The following is a 13,632-nucleotide window of genomic DNA, read 5'->3' as shown; positions in this document are numbered from 1 at the left end:
ACACCAACGCATTGAACCTCAATATTTACAGTAGGATTCACCAATAGAGACACAGACCGTAGGCTGGCTGAGTGTCTATTTTATATAGCTTGAATGTTCATTCGCTGCCTGTATGTTGCTTATTTTGCATTGCTTGAATGTTTTTCTTACGCAGTTCAGGCCATGTAAAATAAACAACAATAGAGTGAAGGAGGAAGCCTTCATTTGCACAAGATTAGACGGTTTGCTCCTTTGTCTTGACTCTGTTTTTCTAGTAAATAGCATACTATAGTCATGATTTCAAGAAAAAATCATTTTCTATACTATATTTTAGATTAATTTTGATTATAACTTCAAAGTAATTACTTTTTCACGTTTTTAGTTTAGTTGCTCAATTCTTTTTTTATATCGTATTATCCGCCGATTATACAAAGCTTTTTTTTCTTCAGGGGATCTTTAGGATCTGTGCATTATAGGCCACCCTCGGATAATACGCAGGAAAATAGGTTGATGCATAGTCATGGTCACACAAAATAGAGGATCATTGCAACAATTCTCAACTTTTTCCTAGTGCACGAAAATATTCCTATCTCCCAGTCTCCAAAACATTAGTTTCTTTTGTATCATTGAAGCAGATACAAATTCTGAGAATATAACTGTTTAGAATCAAACAAAAGGCACTTTTCCTTTGCTTAGTTCCCACCAAATGTCTTGAAATTCTTCACCTGCTTGCAGTGACGTAACTAGAAAAATAGTTTTACGGAGGCACATTGAAAAAAAAAAAAGGTTAGAAATTAGGGTCTGGACGATTCTTGGGGTCAGTGCAAGTTAGTTATAACATGCACTGATGTTATAACTAACTTGATTTTTCTGTGTGTAGAGGGGGGGGGGCAGGAAACTTTTGCCCGGGTGTCGTCAGCTCTTCGGACACCCCTGCTCCTGTGATGCAATTTTTTTTCTGAAGTATGTGTCAGAATAGTAGCTTTGTTCTTTCTTTTGATGACTAAATGTCTTTCTTGCCTTCGGTTATTGTGGGACAACTTCAGGAGAAAATCCATGAGATCAGGCCTACAAAACAGTTCTGGCAAGGAATTCTGACTCATTCTTGAAGACAGCTGCTGAAAATATTCACTGTCCTCATAATTTTTTTTTTCATCTTCTATTTTTTTAGCACAGTATTTTTCATAATGTACTCAAAATACGTTGCATAACACTAGCACATTTAAACTACCTAGATGCAGATATGAGTTAGTATTATTGCAATAGCATTTTAAATGAAACACAATAAATTTTTTTGTAATTCATCGTGTTTTTGGCCTTTAATGTGGCTAATGCCAGGTTCTGCCTGAAGCCAATGTTTGATTGTTGAGCAACAGTAAATACATTCACATTTTTTTCTGTTAACAGTTATCTTCATTATTGCATTTTACAGATCCTATTTGATTCATTTCCCTTTAAGGCAAGTCTTTTTTTTTCTTGCAGCGTAAAGAATATGATTTATTAATTTTCAGCAGGAATAGTATTTAAAAGAATATTAGATTTAATTTTAGACACTGGGGATTCAATGGACCGTCTGAGAGGATGCAGATTTCAAAAATTCAGCCTTGCGAGCCTTGTCAGGACAGAAATCGGGCAATTTCTAAAACTCCGCTTGAGATAGCATTGAACTTTATCCTTTCTTTATTGATTATATTGGCTTCTCGTTGAGGTCAGCGGTGGAAGTGGTAGCACTATAAGGTTCAGTGACATATATTATAGTTAGCTTAGAAGGATATTTTTTCACCCAGAGAGATTCCAGATGCAAACACTGGGTTACAAATATTGGCAAGAAACCATTGTCGCTAAAAATGCCTGCATTAACTTAACTAAGATGCACATTTTTTTGAAAACCATTCATGATGATGTGCATGCTGCAATGATGTGTATACTGTCTGAGTTGATGACTGTATCTGTAAAAATTTATTACATCATTGATTATTACTACCTAAATATTTCTCAAACAACTATTGTCTTTTCTTTACTAATAATAAAGCTGAAAGTCTCTCTGTCTGGATGTTCAGAGGATGCCTGGACGTCTGTAGGGATCTCTGTGACGCGCATAGCGCCTAGACCGTTCGGCCGATTTTCATGAAATTTGGCACAATGTTAGTATGTAGCATGGGGGTGTGCACCTCGAAGCGATTTTTCAAAAATTCGATGTGGTTCTTTTTACATTCCAATTTTAAGAAGAAAAATATCATAAGATGGACGAGTAAATTACAAATTATCATAACGTTGAACCGTAACATGGGCACAAGCCAATTGGCGAGATACAAAATTATCATAATGTGGAACCGTAACATGGGTACAAGCCAATTGGCGAAAAAATTCAGCATACATTATTTGTAAATATACAGGCGAACCAAAAGACCTTTTAATTTTTCAATTACGGGCAAAACCTTGCGGGTACCACTAGTCCTTCATATTTGAGACAAAAGTATGGACATGAAAAAACTATTTGAATAAAAACAAATAGTTCTGTAAAAAGTGTAATATTTTTGTTAGCTGTCTGAATTTTGATTCTTTTATTTTATTTCAGGTGTGTTATAGAGTAATGATGTTATTATGTGGGTTATATAGTCAGCCCACACTTGCTGTTAAAGTTCTTTTTGAGATGAAAAGTCATAATATTCAGCCTAATGCTATAACATATGGTTATTACAATAAGGTAAATATTACTTTTTGATACCAAGTATCTCATTTTGAATAGTAACTGATTAGTTTGTTAAAAAAAAAAAGAAAATCAACCAGGTCTTTAGATTATAACCTTTATTTACTATTACATCTTAGGCAAATATGCCATTCATCAACTTTTATTAAGTAATGCTATTTGTAAAAACTGATTTAAATTTGATCCAAAGGAACATTTGAATTATAACCGTCAAAAGGGATTTTTTTATTAGTATGAATTTAAATTTGTCTTTAAATTAAAAATTTTATTTATTTATTTAATATGTCCTCCACACGTATTTCAGGAAACATGATGGAGAATGGGGTAATTGCATAGGATAAATTACTTATTTCTCCCTTAATATGGCCATTATTTTTTTCATTGATGCTTAAATTAATTCTTTTCTTTGAGATTTATCTAAAAATGATTGATTTTTTACTTTGTTATATTTCAAGATTTTTTTTTACTTTAGAAAAACCTACATTGGACAAAATTACTTCATAAATCAGATGGAGTAGTACCATACAACCATAGACAACATAAAAGTTGAAAATCATTTTGAGAAATAAATTATTAGCTATGCAGAAAATGTTGGGAGGGGGGGGGGGGACAATATTTTACTGAAGAAATTATTTTTCAATTATTCATACAAAAATTTTGAATGAAATTTTCTGCAAATTGCAAGCACAACAGCACACCAAAACATAAATTATTTATTTTTTCCAATTCCTTCCCACATTACACATTTGAACTCACTTTGCTTCCTACTTAGATTCATTTTCATGCTTTAAAGGCTGTATGCATTTATCCTTGCCTCCTATCAGATTATAGAGATGAGCTAACCACTGTTAGTTGAAGTCATTTAAAGACGACTTATTTAATGAGTTTTTGTAATGTTTACCCCTTAACATCTTGCAAAACTGAATTTATAAGCAGATTGACGTTATAACCAATTCACTCACATTTTTCAATAAGTAAACATGTATATACAGTGAAGCCTGCGTAAATTGATGACTTGTGTTGCAATACTTTGGTGGTCAACTTAGATACATGGTCAACGTATAGAGAATATGTATGATATAGGATTGATTCTGTATCTGGTAAAAGCTATCAATTTATACAGGTTTTACTGTAGCATTATAGTTCTTTGTAAAATTTAATATGTTCAAAAATATTTGTTTATTAGGTTGCAATTTTTTTAATTAATGGAAGCAATTAGAAATTGTACACTTCTGCTTGTGTGGCCTTTTCACTTTTCAGTACCATTTTTGTTAACATAATTTTATATTGCATTCTTTGTTTTTTTTTGTTACCTTAGTGAGAAATGACCCCTATCCACTGTTATATGATTATGTACTATAAAAAAATTCTTGGAGTAGAACGTATATGGTACTGCAATCACTCAAAGAAAGTCAGACAAAAGGGACCATGTAAGCATTTATGGTATTAGGTCATGTGTCTGATAATCCTTTACAAATAATTCCAATTCAATGAGACGGAACTTTAGAAAAGTGACCTTATACGTAGGTGTCCTTATATCAAAATCTGGCTGTATTTGTGCTCTTTTTTAATTTTTGTTTTGTAATATTAGCTTTTTTTTTTTTTTTTTGAAATTATTCTTAGTTGTAATCATATTATTTACAAATGTTATACAATTAATTAATACAATTAATTGACAATTTTATTATTTTGCTGATAATATTTAACTTGTTATGACACATAGGCAGTATTAGAAAGCAAGTGGCCTGCAGCTGATGCCAGTAGCACTTTAATGTGGAACCGTTTGAGAAACGTCATTATAGGAATAGCCCAATTTCGCCAAGGATTGAAAAATAAAGCCCGACGTTCCATATCCTTATGCTCTGAAGCCGACTTAGATCGTTTAAGTAGAACAAGTACAGAAAGTAGTAATCCTGAAGAGGTGGCATTAGTCAGGATCAGTAATCCAACAGATTTTGTTCCAGAACTTATTAAACTTGCTGATGATCAAAGCAATTTGGGTGATTATTGTTTCAATTAACTTTGTACACATGCAGTAAAGATTGTATAATAGTTTTATTGTTATTGAGAAAATATTTAGATATCATTAACTATTTGTATCAGAAAAAAATAATCTTAAGTATTACTGAGATATTTGATTTCATAATCTTTTTATTTAATCAGTTCCAAAGGAACATATACGTGTTCTAAATTACAAATAGTTCAAAATGTACCATGTATTAATTCGTGATGCATTTTTTGCAATCAATAGAAATTTCCTTCTTCAAACTTGATTAAAATAAAGTTAATGAAGTGATAAATGTCTGGTGACACATTGACTTGTTTACTTTATTCTGATCTATCACTTTAGATATCTTTGTTTCTAAAAAATCATCATTCTGCTCAGAACATTAGGAATTATGATTTCTTTCAGTTTAGTTTTGTTTTTTAAGTTTCATTTTCATATCTTAGATGGTCTTTCTGACCGGGGATACAGCTCCATGAACCACGTTGATGGAATTAAACCGTCACCAAATTTAGAAACAGAGTTCACAGAAAACCATAAGTCTGGTGAAGAAACCATGGAGGTGCCTTCTAGCACAGATTCCTGTCATCAACCTGGTTAGTGTTATACATTTAAAAAAGAAACCTTATTTTAAACTTGAGAAAACAAAATTTCTAATGGATTATTGTTATTTTTTTAAGTGTAGTTTCTGTACACACTATATAGCAGAGGTTCCCAAACTTTTCTTATTTGTGGCACCCTTTGAAGAATTAGAATTTTTTCTAGGCACTTTAGTCTATCCCTTATATATGTAAAGCAGTATCTGCACAGCGATGCCCATGCTAAGAATTTGAAGGAAGTTTGTTGAATAAAAAAGTCCCCCCTCCCCCATTTAAAATGTTTCGCTAAATAAACAATCTATGCAAATAAAAGAATATATGTGTATGTTCCTTATACAAATCCAGAGTTTACGTCGGATCTAAACCAAGTTTGGGAGGGAGGCACTTGGGCACCCAAAGTAGGAACTTAGGGGGGTTTTCAAATGCCAAAAAAGAACCGAGCCGCTCAAATTTTAATTTTAAAGCCCAAAAATGGCATTAAATGCCTCTTTCTACCCGAAATAATTATCCGACCACTTTGATTTTGGTGCCACTCGAAAGCCCGGGAAAAACACCGAAAAGGTTCATTTCCATGCAATTGCATAACTTACAATTAAAAAAAAGGGGGGGGGGGGGGGCTGTAGACAAACTGGAAAAAAAATTCAAAAGCACTGTTAGGCCTAATGGAACTATTTTCATATCTGAAAACTATCGTCAGCCCGATCTCATTTTAAGTTAGCGTTCAGAAAGTTGCCAATTTTTTTTCCTTGGCTTTGACTAAATAAAATTTTGTTTTTGTTTTGAGGTAAAAATGTCTCCTTTTGATTATTATTTGGCAATTTGTCTTCTTTCTTTTTTTTTAGAATTTTAGGTACAGTAGAAGACCGTTATAACGCACACCTTGGGACCAGAGCTTTTGCGTTATACAGGTTTTTGCGTTATATAGATCATTTCACAGATTTTGAAACTAATATTCAGAATATATCTATATATATTAGCACTTCAGAATGAGTTTTATCTGCAATGAGTATTAAAGCATCAATATTACAATTAATTTTTCACAAATAAATACGTCTCACAATCAAAAGAAAGTGCATTATGTTGCACTTCTGCTAGCTTCATGGTTTGCATAACAGCTGCATTTTCAAGAGCCATCTGATATTTTCTTTTTACTGTGAACACTAATTTTCATTTTAAAAATTTGAATTAAGATGGAAAGATAAAAAAGTGTTTCAAAATTTAATTTTCCTAACAATTTTTATGTTTGCAAGACAAAACAGAGGGAGTTTTTTAACTTCAAAACCTATTGTTTACTTCTGAAAAGTTGTTCGGTTTATAGGGCATTGCGTTATTTAGGTTGGTGTTATAACGGTCTTCTACTGTATTACATTTAGTTTATTCAGGCATTTTTGATTTGGATTTTTTTTAAGAATGATTATTTTGACGGGAAATTTTAAACTAATTTTTTTCTCTAATTGTAGCCTGATTGTTGAACATCATCACTTGACATAACTTTTATTTTCAAGGTAGATCGTGCAAAGCCGATCAATGCAGTTGTACTATAATAAAAACATTATAAAGAACAATCATAATTGAATAATGCGACAAATCAACTTATTTACTTAGATAAGTAACTATCTCCAGCTACAAGAACAAAAAGAAACTTTGAAGAAATAAGGAAAACAAAACCTAATAAAAAAAATCCTACAAAATCAAATTCAATCAAACCCTACAAATATTCATGTAGAAAATTATGTACATGAATATATATAAAAAAAAAAGTGTTCAAAATGCAATTTGCTGACCACAACTTCCACAATAGCATAGCCTTTTAACTGTGTGGCAAGGTTCCTTGCAGCTATTGACACTGTTGGTCAGCGCTGCAGAGTGAACTCAATGAGTTAACTTATGCCATCTATTAGGAATTCATAGAACTAAACGTACCCACCATCTATTAGAAATTCATTGAGCAAAATATTTAATTACACATTTAATTTGCAATTACAAATATTTCAATCATTCTGATTTAAAAAAAAAAAGCCTATAGCCTTTCTCAATAAATGGACTATTCAACAAAAAAAAAAAAAAAATTTCAATTTGAACCAGTAGTTCCTGAGATTAGAATGTTCAAACAAAGAAACAAACTCTTCAGCTTTATACTATTAGTATAGATAGATATTGATACCGTGGGCAATTTGCCGCACCCCTTGCCTTTCCTTGGGGCAGCCTAGAGTGCTGCAGCCCCCAGTTTGGGAACCTTTGTTACATTAGATTGGTGCTGTTTTTTTTTTTAAATAGTTTTACTGAATTTAATTTTAAAAATAGTTATCTTTCTAAACTGCTCCAAATATAGGAAAATGAAAAGGATCACCAAATAGAAAACATTTCATAAAAATGAGATGCTCACTGCATAATCTCAAAATACAAAGTTGTTATTGATAAAAAGAAATTCATGACAAAACTAGTTACTCTTGCTCAAGCGTAAGTTTTGCCCAAACACATTCTTGGTTGTATTGTGCTAACCGAAAGGGATCTCTTTTGAACTTACATTTTACAGACTTTTGAATTTTTAGTGTTTTTGATGTTATACGTATTATTTAATTTTATTGTCTTTTAAAATTTACTTTTGGATATTCTTGTGTATTTTCAAATACTGCTATTTTACTGATCCATGTCCACAAGTTTGTATTTAAACTAGGGATTTAAGAAAAAAAAATTAAAATTAAAAATTAAAAAAATATATAGCATTTTTATAAATCAAACTTTGTCTTGTACTCTAAAAAAACCTCAATTTTGTCTATCTTCTCCTAGACTGCAACAGCTTTTGCTTACAGTTAGGCTGATTAAAAATTTTTTAAAACTTTTAAATCTTATTTAAGATAGTTCTAATATTTTCTTGTTATTTGCAGATACATAGAATATTGAATGGACTTCAGAATAGAGTCAAACATTTTTTTTTCTTTAAGGAAAGTTAGTTTTTTCTGAAGCTGCCATTAAATATTTAGTTTTTGATCAATAAATAATAAGAATCCATTGCACAGGCTAATTAATAATCAAGGTTTTGCACAAATCATTAGTGATTGAATACAAAATCATAATATTTGAAATATTCCAAACTTTGTTCTCTTGTGGAGGTAAGCAATGAAGTTAATTTAAAAAAAATATTCAGTTTTATTACTGATTTTTAAAAACATATTTTCTTTTCTTTTTTGAAGGTAAGAAATGCACCGTTGCAAGATGTTTAAAATTCAAAGAAATAGACTTTTCGGAATCTGATAGCTTTCGATCTCGTGTTCATAGCATCGTCAAAAGTTCTGCCACCAGCATGGGTAGTCTTTCACAACTTCATGAATGTGCAGGTAATTAATTTTTAGTTTGTGAACTTACCTTTTGAATTGTTTATAAATTGTTTGATATTACACATGAACTTCACTGTTTTTGTAAGTGATCAATAATTGTACAATGAACTGATTTGATGCTCAATTTGAGAATTGAAGTTGTTGAATCAAACATTTTTATTACTAAGAATCTCAACTTTCTCTAAGGGAAAATTATTTTTGCCTTCACATTTATGGTAATTGTGATTTCCATGAGTTTGAAAGCACTTGAACTTCCTAAGGTATTTGGGGCTTCCAGAAGTCCTCAAAAATTGTATGTAGTCTTTGCTTGCAATGAGCTATCTTCTGCTGTATTTTCAAATCCTAAGGCACTCAGAATGTTCTCTAAATATTTAACTAAAATATATACGAATTGTTAATAGAATGAAAGTATTCACTTTTGTGGTTTTTGGCCTCATCAGTTTTTTTCTTGAGTCACCCAACCGAGCATTTAATGCTGAAATGAGTTGTTTATATTTTGGGGGAAATATCAAATTAATTTATATAATGTTTGGTAATTTTTTCCCACTGTAAAATTTTTCTCATGCATTTAAAAGATTTAAGGGGAGTTGGTACCCTGTATACGTACCTTTTTCTCAAAACATTTTAATAATAGAAACTTACAATTTTTAGTCTTTTCAAGTTATATCTAAGAGTCGATTGAAGTGAAATTTTAAGGAAACTTCGGTGATTTCATAATTTATAACATTTTAGCCACTAGTCACTTTTTAAATGGAAAAAAAAAGAAACATTTTCACCATAAAAATAGCTCTTTTGGGAAAAGTAAGACCTAAAGAAATCATTTCACTTCAGTACAATTGTGAACATATAAATAAACAGTGGTGAAAATTTCAAAGTAATATGTAAAGTAGTGACATGAGTTTTTAAAATTTCCTTTTTGAGAGACTTGAAAGTTAAATTGTATGCACATTTTAATGCATTTCTGTCTTATTTACTATTTATGTACTATTAATTTTAATCAGTGGTTGGAAAAACTACATTTTTTTTTGTAGCGTACTATAACTACAACTACTTTATGAAAAATGTAGTTAACTACAACTACTTTTTTCAAAATGTAGCAACTACAAACTACTTTTGAAATGTAGTCGCTACTTCGCTACTTTTTAAAAAATAAATAAATGAAAACATACACATACACACCTTTTGAGGATTGAACGAAAAGAATTCAAAATATGGTTTAGACTAATAAATTGGCTTATTTGAACATGAAATTTTACTAAGAATTATTTATTCTTTCCTTCCTTTAATTAGCCAATTTGTCATTCGAAGGATTTTTTACGATTTTTATGAATACAGTGAACCCTGTGTAAGTTGGCCACTCGCGGTGCACTACTTTAGTGGTCAACTTAAACAGGTGACCAACTTACAAAGGTGGTCAACTTCAGGTTTTACTGTATTCGCTTTAGGAAAGGATTAAAAGTTGAAAGAATTCAACCTTCAAATTTTTAATCCATTCCTAACAGTGAATATTTAATCCAAGAAGTGCAACTTGGCTACTTGAAAATGTAAGTAGATGCAGTCATAATTTAATTTAAATTTTACTCATACATACACATTCATAACATTGATTTTAGATGATGAAAAACATTTTTTAAACAAATTTTAACTATTATTATAGGAGTTAATCTTATAGAGAACTTATATTTTTTGAACTATTAATTGGTTTTGATCATCAAGTTAGTGGTCCGGAACTGGACACTATCTACCACCTTATGCCACTGATAAAATGAAATAAAAGCATTTTTCAATTTTACCGAAAGCCTCAAAAACTAAATTTTTAATAATCGACTTTTATTAGGTTAATGTATCAACACACTCAATCAGTTAAAAAAAAAAAGAAATAGAAAAATATGAAAAACGGTACTAGTATTTATAATCGAACATTAATAAATATCCGAAATATGAAATAAAAGCTTACTTCTCTTCAATGTACAATTTTAAATTACAGTGAACTCGCGCGGCAACGCGATTCGGTTTATGCAGAGTTTTCCTCGAGAAACGAATTTCGGAATTAACGCGAATTCCTCACCCGCAACACACTTAATATTAGTTTCGTGAATAAACGTTCCCTTTAGCAATCGCTGAAAGCGGAAGTTCCCCACACCGTACTAGTCGAAGCATCGCTTTGTCAGTGTACAAGTCGCTCCGCTTCTTTTTCATTCTAAATATGAAGTTGATGATACATCATTTCCCATAAGTTAATCTGAAGTTCAAAAATTGAGGGAAAAATAGAAAGTTTCTGACAACTAAACAAATGTAAAGATTTTCGATATGCTAGAACAACTAAAGAGTGTGTAGAATATAATTACTGTGTCCACTGTACAGTACTATTGTAATGTTGCATTTTATTATAGCTACATACTATATGTACCGTACTGTTTCAATTTATGTCATTCTCCTCCATTGAGTTTCTGCATCCTAATAGTGCTTTTATTCAATAACACAGCTTATTATTATTATTTATTTATTTTAATACAGTAAGATTTCAGTTCTCTATATTTAAATTTGGTAATATGAAATTAAGAAATGGGTCGAAACAGTTTGAGGGATGTTTTTAAATGTCAAAAATTACAGGTATGTTCATGGAAAATCGTATAGATACTTTTTTGAGCCCCCTCCCCCACCCCTCTCTCAGAAAACGCAAACGCGGTACTAAATTGGCAGTTATCGCTTTTTTTTAATTTCTAAGCCATGCTCTTTTCAAGGCGAATATTTGGGAAATGTGAAAATTTCGATGCCAAACAAACTAATGGCGTCATAGATGGAACGAATGGCACCAAAAGAATATGTCTGAGGTCAGCTGGAATTTTTCAGAGTCTTACAAATTTGATTGGTGCAAGTTATACTTGCGTAAAACTTGCACCCGTCAGATTCGGTTGAAACCTCTTTTTTTCTTCTTTTCTTTCTTTCTTTCTTTTTTTTTTTGAAAATTTATTTAAAAGTAGTTTTTAGAAATCGCTATAAACTACTTTTTTTTGTATCGAACTACTCGCTGCTCTACTTTTTTAAGAAAGTAGTGCGCTACACTACAAACTACTAAAAAATGTAGCTACTACAGTAGCGTCGCTACTTGTAGCGCTCTACTTCCAACCACTGATTTTAATGTCTATCAAAACATGAATTCAGTGCTTGAAAGCTCTTGATTTGAATATATAAAAGCTGAAGAAAAACATTTCTTTAAGGTAAAAGGGTATCAACTTTCTGTTAAGTAGTTTTGATGAAAATATATGTTTTTTTTTATAATTCCAGGCTTAAAACAATAAACATATATGGTCTGGAGCAAAAGATTGTAAGATCTAGTTTCTTAAATTTCTTTAAATATAGACTAAAATTTGATAGATGGCTACAATGCTCATATGACTGCACTAGGAGCCATTGTTTTAAACTTCTTAAATACCAAGTTAATCTTGAAATTAGGGAAAAAAATTTCTTCAACAGCATTGTAGGCATTTGGAATAGTTGGCTAAGAGCTGCTATTACTTGCAATGAGGGGAGGGGGAGATAGTTCTCTCCCCCATTGCAAGTAACAACAGCGTTTGGTAACAATATGTATACATGAATTGCAGAGCTGAAACCTAAACATTTACTTACCTAGTGCTAGTAACATTAATTGGGTTATTAGTTAAACATTTTTTTTTGTACCAATATATTTTCTTAGTTGTAATTTAAAAAATGTTTTATTGTAGTTGACAGTAGTGCTGGCATTCTTATGACTAGCAGGACATCAAGCATAGATGAAGCAGGTGATGAATCAAATAGCCGTAGACGTCATAGGAGTGCTGGTGATTGTAATTGTCGTACCTCAAGGAGTTACCAGCTGTGTAATAAAAGCTTATGTGATAGTCCCTGTGAAAATGAATCAAATATACCTTTTTTACGTTCGCATAGTTTTGGAAACGATGCACAAATTATACGAAAAATTAGAAATTCAAAAGAGGACAATGAACCTCTAGCTAAATGGATCGACTCTCCTCTAAAAAAAGGCCTTTTTGACAAAAAGCGAGATGAGAAGGAAAAGAGTATGAAAAGTTTTGGACTTACTCGCTGTGATGAAGAGCCAGAAACCGAACAAGATCTTATTATTTTCTCTTTTGACAGACCTAAATCTCCCAATATTCCAATAGAGAAACAAAGAAAAATATCTGAAGAATCCAAACATAGTGCCGTATCTAGTCTGTCATCGGATGATTCTGCTGGTATCATCGAAGAAAAAAATGTAAACGAGGAATCAGAAACTTCATCACAGGATTTTCTTTCATCAACATTTACTCCTCTAAAAGAAGCATGGCAAAATTGGGATTTTTCAAGCAGTGCTTTGCCTCGAGTTGCATCCAACATTACAACTACATTCGGGAATGTTTATCGTGAGTCTTTTAGGAGAAAGCAAGGTAATAAGGTATCTAGGAGCTCAACATTTCACAGTGGTGCTAGAAATTCCATACCAAAAATGAAGCAACGCAAAGAAAGTTTGGGAGATTTGGGTGCAAATGAAAATTTATCGATGTCTAGGTCCTCAACACTTCCAATGTCTCCACGATTGTCACAGCCTTCCAGCAATGAAAGATCGGACTCTCCACTGAGATCTTTTCCTGTTAGTTCCTCTGCTTTTGGTATTTCACGATTAACCTCCAAACATTCAGAAGTTCTCTTTGACAGCTTGAAATCCGCTGTTACTTCGGTGTCGTCAAAATTGAATGAAATCAAGAGTTCCTTGTCTGCATCAAACACACCCACTAAAAGTGAGTGAATTTTTTTGGTTAATTATTTTTTTTGCCTTCAAAAGTTTACTTTATATTCAGAAATGCCCTTCCCCCAGAGCAAGGGTGCTCCCCTACCAAATACAAAAAAGATCCCCCAAATCAGGAGCCTCTCTAAAAAGAGAAAAATACCCCTTAAAACTTCCACCTAAAAACAATGTTGCAGTTTGCGTTTCCCCCCCCCCCCACCCCGTGTTGGTAGACC

At 31.9% G+C, this 13,632-nt stretch overlaps 1 protein-coding gene across 1 annotated transcript in view; it reads left to right on the top strand.

Annotated features, from left to right (window-relative positions):
• Positions 1 to 13,632, top strand: part of LOC129224648 (C-myc promoter-binding protein-like) — a 72,575-nt gene that overhangs the window by 38,150 nt on the left and 20,793 nt on the right. The window contains exons 18-22 of the mRNA XM_054859131.1: positions 2,558 to 2,686; positions 4,413 to 4,689; positions 5,141 to 5,290; positions 8,488 to 8,631; positions 12,357 to 13,409. Coding sequence (XP_054715106.1) covers positions 2,558 to 2,686; positions 4,413 to 4,689; positions 5,141 to 5,290; positions 8,488 to 8,631; positions 12,357 to 13,409 — 1,753 coding nt within the window. The remainder of the gene's footprint in view (positions 1 to 2,557; positions 2,687 to 4,412; positions 4,690 to 5,140; positions 5,291 to 8,487; positions 8,632 to 12,356; positions 13,410 to 13,632) is intronic.

This window comes from Uloborus diversus, chromosome 6, assembly GCF_026930045.1.
Source record: "Uloborus diversus isolate 005 chromosome 6, Udiv.v.3.1, whole genome shotgun sequence".
Classification (NCBI taxonomy): domain Eukaryota; kingdom Metazoa; phylum Arthropoda; class Arachnida; order Araneae; family Uloboridae; genus Uloborus; species Uloborus diversus.
Note: the sequence above shows the minus strand (reverse complement) of the source record. Positions and strands in the feature narration are given on the sequence as shown.